This window comes from Numida meleagris, chromosome 4 (genome assembly GCF_002078875.1).
Source record: "Numida meleagris isolate 19003 breed g44 Domestic line chromosome 4, NumMel1.0, whole genome shotgun sequence".
NCBI lineage: Eukaryota > Metazoa > Chordata > Aves > Galliformes > Numididae > Numida > Numida meleagris.
Window position 1 is genome coordinate 9,178,694 of NC_034412.1, and position 8,261 is coordinate 9,186,954.

The window sequence follows — 8,261 nt, forward strand, 5'->3', positions numbered from 1 at the left end:
TGCTTTTGGTTCTAACGTTCTCCGTATTTATCAGCCAAGAAGAAGGATGTAATACTTCAGGAAGATTTCAAATAGCTGATGCGCATCCAGGCACTAAGAGAAGAAACCCACGTTTTCCGCCTGTTATTTCAAATGACAAGTTGATTCTTTTTTTTCACCAGAGAAAAAAATCGTCAGAATCAAGTGGTATTTTCAAGGAGAACAGTAACTACAGCACGGACCGAATGGTACCAGCTCGTGTGGAAGAGCAGAATAAAGCACTCTCCGTGAAAATATCCTCCAGCATCCTCAGAACAAACAGCAGTACTTCAGCACCAGTGATGTCTGGGAAAAGCTTCCGGGCTTTCCTTCATACCGCATAACTTTTAATGGCAATTACAACCATCTTCTGACACAGGCATCACTAAATGATGTGATACGACTTGCACAACAGCACAGTCATAAAATATACAATACTTGCCTATTTTGCAACTCGTTTATAGCTCAATCAGCGTGCTGCTTTAGCAGAGATGGGTTCCAAACGTCTTTTCTTTTTTCTACCCTACTAAGCAAAAAAATCCAGCCATCCCTTGGCAAGGCAGAAGAATAAAGGCAAGTAGCAGATATTTTATGGCCCATAACCGCATGCAGTTATGGCCCTCTACAAAAACATTTATTCCATAGCTGAGCTCGGAGTCAATGCAGTGACAAGCACATAATTGTACTGCTATTATTGTGCTGAATGACTCTTTTACTCCTGGAGAACAGCGTGTATGACACCAAGACAGTGGCTGATAGAAGCCTTGGGCTACGACTGAACAGAGAGGTAAATTATAAGGCCATAAATAATAGTAATAATGGATTAAGCAGGTTTAAATTACTACTTGTCTCATCAGCACCCTAAAATTAATGGTCTCTTTGGATTTAAAAGGAATTTTCTACCAAACGTTAAGAAATAGATTATTCCTCTTCACCACAGTAACAGCTTGGACAAGAAGAATATAGGTGGCAACATGTGAGCCATTTGAGATAGACAGTGAGATTAAAGAGGAAAGAAAAAGAGGCTAGGAGACAGAAGCTGGGCTGAAGCAGATGAAAAATATGAAAAGGGGACAGAAGAGACAATGGCACGCTGCTGGGGACAGGAGACAAACACAAGGAAGAAGCCCAGCCTGCCCCAGCACAGTTCCTCCAGTTACAGAGAGGACACGGAACAACAGTGCTCAAAACCTTTTCAGCAGCTGGGATTGCCAACCAGAGCCCAAGGCAACTGTAACATTCCTAAATTCACAGTTGAGTTTCAACAGTACCCAGAATAAAGAGAGTAAAATTCACAGTTTGCTGAACAGTAAGGAAAACAACAACAGAAAAAAACAGATGCTCAGTAACCCTACAGGCCTCTGCAAAGAGCAGGCTTAGCTATGTTCCAAGAGTCAACACCTGGGCTGCACCGCAAGAGGGATTTTTTGGGTGTATCCTTATGTTGGAGTGCTTCGCCTACATTTAGAGAGCGCTGCGACTGCTCTGATTATCAAATCAATGACATTACCAGCTGGGAAAGAACAAAGACTCTCCTCACTCTGAAGAGCCTCCTGCACTCTGCCTGTAAGAGGTTTACAGTGTGGGGCCATAACCGATGCTGAAATAAGGGCCTATCAGGACAGTTCAAGGGACTGCACAGTGAAAAATATGGCCCTGCTCTCCTGTACGTCCCTATCTACTAATTAGCGCAAAATAGCCTACACAGAAAAGATCAGCCTTCTTTAAATACATACAATCCAGACAGCTGAAGAAATCCGTTAACTCCTTCAACACGCCGCCAGAGCCCGACCTCCAAGGAGCTTCTCCTGCCCGTGGGTTCTGAGCCATGCACTGCAGAGGGGCAGCTCAGCCCAGGGCTTCAGCTGAGCACATTGCTGCTGCTCCTGCAGGCTGCCTGGCCACCACAGCAAACCACACATCCAAGCCCCGTTCATTAACAAAGAGAAGAGCCCTTGAATTGAGTTAGAGCCTTTTCCTTAGCTACTGTGCAATGTTATTTTTAACGCGTGCCATATAATTTGTGCTGTTTGTTGTAACTAATTCTTTACTGCTGGTTCTTCTGCTTGAGGAACTAATCACGCCCGCTGCAGTCTAAAGCTAAACTTAAACCATCAGTTTAAAATGAGTTGCACAGAATATCATATATTGCCAAACAAAAGCATGAGATCCAAACCTCTCTGCAATAAAGTTTCACTGAATGCAATTCAGCCCTATGAGCCATACTGTTAAGGAAAAAAAATCCCAGCCCCACCTACTCCGAAGCTGGCACACTGTTTGACAAAAAAGAATTAGGAAATGTACAACAGGTCAGCGGTACAGGCTTACAGAATAGAATGAAGGTGTGATGTCACAACTGACACCAACTTACGTGCCTGCCAAACAGGCCCTCTCATTCTTGTCACCTCATGCAGCCTTTCCACCCCAGGACCTGGTCCGAATGCAGAGCAGCTAAACTCTAATCTGTCCTTCATGCGATTGCAGGACTCGATACGCCCACCTCTCAGCCTCTCTCCTCTTTACTTCTTATGTGGCTACAAAAATAAATAAGACTGTGTATGCAGATAAGTGCTTATTAAAAAAACCATCTGATTAAGATTGAGGCAGGGAAGTGGAGAAGTACTACTGGAGAAGTAACCAAAAGCACATGTAAATCTGAACGCCATTTAGAAGGGTTTACTGGTAGTAAAAGTTGGATTGTGGGATTCTTTTTTTTTTTTTTTAACCAACTCATTAAAATAAAGGCGTTCCAAACGTCATGTATTAGCTTTATTGCAACAAGGCTTCGAAACTACAAGCTCAGACTCCACGTTCTCAGTTGCTATAAAACATGAAGCAAAAAGACTGCCCGAGTGCCAAGAAGCTGCGAGCAGTACTGCAAGCCTCAGCTCCATCAAAATCCAGCACAAAGCATTCAATAAACACAGTCAGCTTCTCTCCACATTTAGAAAGGAACTAAACAAGCAAGAGAACTGACCTCAATTTACCCAAGCACCACTCTCAGATCTAACTCCATTAGCCTAGGAATTGCCGGTACGTATGCGCAGCACACACACACGATCCAGACCTTCCAGTAGCAGAAGTGTAACAGGAATGAAAACAAGTGGGAGCAATAGCCAGATTATAAAGGGACAGACGTGGGAGATAAAACCAAAAAAATGCAGCTGCCTACGACTAAAGAGCCACTGCTCACTAAGCCACCGAGCCTGGGGACAGCGGCATCTTCTCTCCTCTCCAGACATCTACTGGAACCGCCGCACAGCGCACGTCCATGTGGGTTTTGGTATGGGTGGAGGCAAGTCTGTGTACCTGAGAACAGGTCTGAACTACTCTAACGAAGCACTAAGCTCTTATTTTTAATACTGAAACTTCAGAGATGTGAGTAAACTTCAGGGTGAGTACACTGCGAGCTCTTCCGTCAAACACCCCATTACTAGAGCAGAGGACTGCCCGCTCCTCTCCAAGTCACCCCAAAGATCATAACGAAGTTTCATTCAAGACACAGTAACCCAGAAGAGCTTTGTTCAAACGGTTATTTAATTTGAGCATGGTTTGGCCTTCGCTGTTGTGGCTTTTAAGAATGAACGTCTGGGAAATACAGACACTGCTGTATGAGCCACAATGTGCTTCTCAACCTGTTCTACATTTCATCGAGTAACAGCAACTGAACTTCTGGCAGGAGCGAGGACACCAGAGAGACCTCTCAGTGCAGGATGCTCATACGGTCACTGTAACCTTTCTAAATAAATGCATGCAAGCACTGAGCATATAGAAGTTTTATTGACGGTACATTTGGCTTCTACTGCTTCTGTGAAGAGCTGCTACAAAGAACACCATAGATACCTTAATGGCAAAGTCATTCAATAGGCAGCAGTAGGCAATTTTTCCCTTCCTTTACAGAGCCCTTTTTCACTATTAGCATATTCCAGAAGCAAGACATAGTGCTCAGCACATAATTATCTTACTAGTCCATTTCCATGCAACAGTCATTTTTTATATCACGTAAACCCACAGATTCCCATTTTCTCCTTAAAAAATGGAGACAGCGAGTGGTTTAGGTAATTACAGCTGTCATGGTGGGTCTGACAAATAATTCCTCTGCTCAATATATGCTTCAGGCCACTGGGAAGGCTGTCAAACAATGACATCAGAGTCTGCATTAAAACTGGCAAAACGCAACTCCGTTTCCTTTCAGATTTAACTCGGATGGTTTATAGCCGTTTCTTTTCCTATTCCCTGGTTGAAAACAAGAGTGGAATGAAGAAATGGGTCATAATTCAATCCAGATAAAATGGGGACAGATAACGGCTGTTAAACGAAGGAGCTTGAAACGAGACACACAACCACACCTTGCTAATGAAGAACTTTACTCACTATTCATCACCAATGAGTTTTGTAATCTTGAGTCACTTCCTAAAACCCCGAGCTGCAAGGGATGAGCAGGAAGAACAGCTGCCTTCCCTCTTTCAGTGCCCAGGTTACTATTACCCCGCACTCCCTGGCCAGGAGCCATCCCACAGGGTCAGCGCGTCACACTGCCGCATCGCGCCCAACAGGAGCTGCCCTCCTGCTCACCCCCCCCCCAGCTCTCACACGTGAACCACCTTTGGTTTGATTTTAAGCTGCTTTTTCTCTCTTCTAATGCCTCTACCTTGCTTCTTACGTGATCTTAATTCCAGTTACAGCACGAAACAACCAGGAACTCGGTATGAACTCCACTGCCTGCCTTGAGCAGTGGTTCCAAACGCACGGGTCTTCAGCGTCTGGACGGCAGCAGCGCCCAGAGGCAGGCGAGGCTGTGATACTTCCAGTGAAAAGTGCTGTGATCAAGGCCAATGATTGCATGAAGAACTTGGTTTTCTCACTGACACCTAACAATTCTTCTGTTTATTCCCTTACTGCAGCCAGGTGACGAGGAGGAGGTGCTGCACGCAGTTTACAGTTTATGAGAGGCATACACTTAACCTGAAAACTGCATCTCTGCATAGGAACACCATGCAGGAACAAGCTCAAGTATTTACAGTACGCATCAGAAATAAGCACATGCTTTTTATAACTGGCATTTTTTACAGTTTGATAAAAGAAAAAGCAGTGATTGCTTTCAAGACACTTGTTGAGCTTGGTCCTCCTCCACGATTACCTTCTCAGTGTTTAATTACTTTTAGTTTTCTTCTCAGAGACGTCTGACAAAGAGTCAAGGACAGAAAAAAGCAGTCAATGAAAAATTACTGTTCTGCAGCAAAATACAGTTACCAAGTTTATGGGATGTCAAATCATTACAGTAGGTTAGTATTTAAATAAACCCTTACTTTCATATTTTGCTTTCAAACAGAAAACAAAGCAGTACTGTCCATGCAGAACCGTACTCATCACATCCATTTTGTAGGTATTTGGGGCTTTTAGGTATTAATTATCTCAATACAGCCCTGAGCCACCTGAAAGCAGGTAAAACACCAAGGGAAAAAATAAGTTGTTTAAATAAGGTTACGTCAATTGGGGTTTGGTGGAATAAATACCTCTGGAATTCCCACTCATGTGAAACTACGAGGGTATTTATTCTGTTTGTAAACAGAGTTAGGAAATGAGTTTATGCAACAAGCAGCTACCGCAGCCTGAGCACTGGAGACAGCACAACCATCAACTCCAGACCCAAGAAAGATCCCAAGAAACACACTTCTCACATGGATTTCACATTTCAAAACGCACTTTTTGGGGGCTGATATGTACTTCAAGTGATTCTGCTCTCACGTCACCAACCTCAAAACCTGTACTGGACACCCAACTAACCCTGCTCTCCAGTGCCCTGCTCCTCCTGCTGACTGCTTTGGTGGCTTGGCTGTGCCAACATCTCCTTCCAGGCAATCCTGTTGGCTCTGTTAAAGCTTGGGGCTATGTTGGGTGCCATTCTTTTAGCAGCGTAGTTACGTTAATGAGAGGTGTGATTCGCCACCATGACTTTAAGATGGACGCAATAACAGCGACAGGCAATTATTTTTGTTACTACAAGAATGGGCATGAGCTGTACCAGTACGACATGAATCACGCCAGAGAAGCGTCTATTCTGGCACATAAAATGGAGTAAGATTTCAATGTGCATTCTTTCAGCTTTCTTTTTACAGTTTGGGAGTAATTCCATTGATTTTGAGGAAACACCAACACTTGCACGCTACATCCTATGTGCTTCAAGTCTTTGCAGCAGAGCATGCAAGAAGGCACTGAGTCTTTAGTCTACACTCCACTGGGCTATTTCAGGTGTCTACAACCCTAATAGACATTTACGCTAGTTACCATGTTGTTTGTGGCTACTACCATGTAGCTGCAAGTTCCACAACACAGAGAAATCAGCACAGAGAAAGGTGTGGATTAAACCCGTATCCGAGCACCCAGCTGACAACTGGGGATCAGAAACGCCTGTGTGAATTTTACTCCCTTAGCAAAAAAGTCACTGAATAGACAGCGCTTAAAAAAAAAAATAAAGGCACAAAATTAAGTTATCCACAGCAGTCTTAAAAGCTGAGAATTCAACGAGGATTTCCCCCGTCAATTAACAAGCTATGTTTCTTACAACTTATGAACAGTTCTAGCTCTTTTCAAGGCTCATTGTGATAATAAACACACAAAAGTGTACGGCGTGCACTACTGCTTATTAGAATTTAATGCTTCTTGAACAACGACAATGCAAATATTCATCACAATAGATGGGAACCTTGGTGGAAATGAGAATTCCCACAAATTGTTTAAGAGTACAGTGAGTGAATAGCGTATTAAACAAAAAGCCCCAATCCCCCACCAACGTATGGCGCATTTACTGCGGATTAGCCCACTGTGCGTCCATTGTGCAGCTGCACTTGTAGAGAACCCTTCAAGCAGACAAACAACAGTTTATACCCCGACGAGGAGCCTTCTCTATTTATAGACGTGCTCAAGTCAAACACACCACATTTGTCTCGAGGATTTTCCTCCTACTAGCGACGGATTTTTGATGAAGTCAGAGAACTCCAAGGGAAGTTCCATTTTGCAATACCTGTCAGGGTATCAGGCTAATGAAGGCAGTGGCTTTCAAAGAGTGGCAGCGGGAGTTTATTTTTAAGGCCGTGCCTTCAAACAAAAGCACCACAAGGCGCGGGACAAAGCTACAACCCCAAATCACGAACACCAGAGCAGGAGAAGCAGGCGCCCGCAGCTTTGCCTTCAGCACACCTGACAGCTGGCAGAGCGGCTGTGCACCGACGGCAGGGCAGGCTAAGAAGCAGGAGGTGCAGGTAGGTATGCGTACCTATACGTATACCCGCACGGATGCTTGCATACACACACAGCAAAACAAGAAGTTGCCCGGCAAAAACCACATCCGTGAGCAGAGGGTGCAGCGAAAAGCCTCTTTAAAACTCAACCTCGGAAGCACCGAACTGCAGGAATCCCCCCGCCCTCCCGACGGCGGACCCCAACCCGCCCCGGCGGAGCGCAGAGGAAGGGCGGGGGGAGGAGGGGATCCGCGCCGCGCACCGCCTCAGGAGAGGGCACCAGCCTCGCCGCTAGCGGGGACCGGGCGTCCCGTGCCCCCTCAGCGCCCCTCTGCCCCCCCGGGCCCCCAGCGCTGAGGGCAGGGCAGGGCAGGGCCGGGCCCCGCGGGGCGCTGCCCCCCTCCCGCCGCCCCGTCTCTCACCGGCGCGGGTGGTGTCGCTGAGGTCGTGGTTGGCGGCGCTGGCCCGCGGGTAGTCGCGCAGCTTCCTGCCGCTCAGGCTGAGCGTGCCGCTGGCCGCCGCTTCTTCCAAAGCTCGGTCCAAGGATCGGCTCCAAGAGCCGGGACCCGCGGGGCCGGCGGGAGGGGGACACGTCGCCGCGCTCCCCATCGGCATCACGGCGGAACCGCCCTCCGGCGCCGCTAGCACCGCGGCCGCCATTTCCCCCCTCGCAGCGCAGCCCCAACCGCTCTCCGCCGCTCCGTTCGCGCGCCGCCGCGCAGGCGCAGTTGAGCCCGACGACGGGCAGGGAGAGCGCATGCGCGTGGCTTGACAGGGGGGCGCGGAGCGCGCACGCGCTGCTGCCGGGTTTCCCTCTCCCTCCTTTCCCCAGCACCTGGTTAACAAACGGCAGAAAGCGGCTATTTCGGAGCTTTTTTTTTGTCAGTTGTTTCGGGTAATCCGGTGTGCGAGGGTGCGCACCTGCCCTTCACAACGGCAGCAGCGCCGACACTGTGGAAAAACTCTAGTTTAGCTGCCAGGCGTGATGGGACCCTGCTGCTC

The 8,261-nt window shown here is 47.1% G+C and overlaps 1 protein-coding gene across 9 annotated transcripts in view; it reads right to left on the minus strand.

Moving 5' to 3' along the window:
• The window catches only part of LRCH3 (leucine rich repeats and calponin homology domain containing 3), a 55,105-nt gene extending 47,102 nt beyond the window's left edge, over positions 1-8,003 (minus strand). For 8 of the 9 annotated variants that reach the window (XR_002438128.1, XM_021395066.1, XM_021395068.1 and 5 more), the window contains exon 1: positions 7,682-8,003. Coding sequence is in view for 8 of the 9 variants with exons in the window: in XM_021395066.1 (XP_021250741.1) it covers positions 7,682-7,919 (238 nt within the window). In the remaining variant the exon portion in view is untranslated. The remainder of the gene's footprint in view (positions 1-7,681) is intronic. The other variant, XM_021395064.1, reaches the window with a different exon arrangement.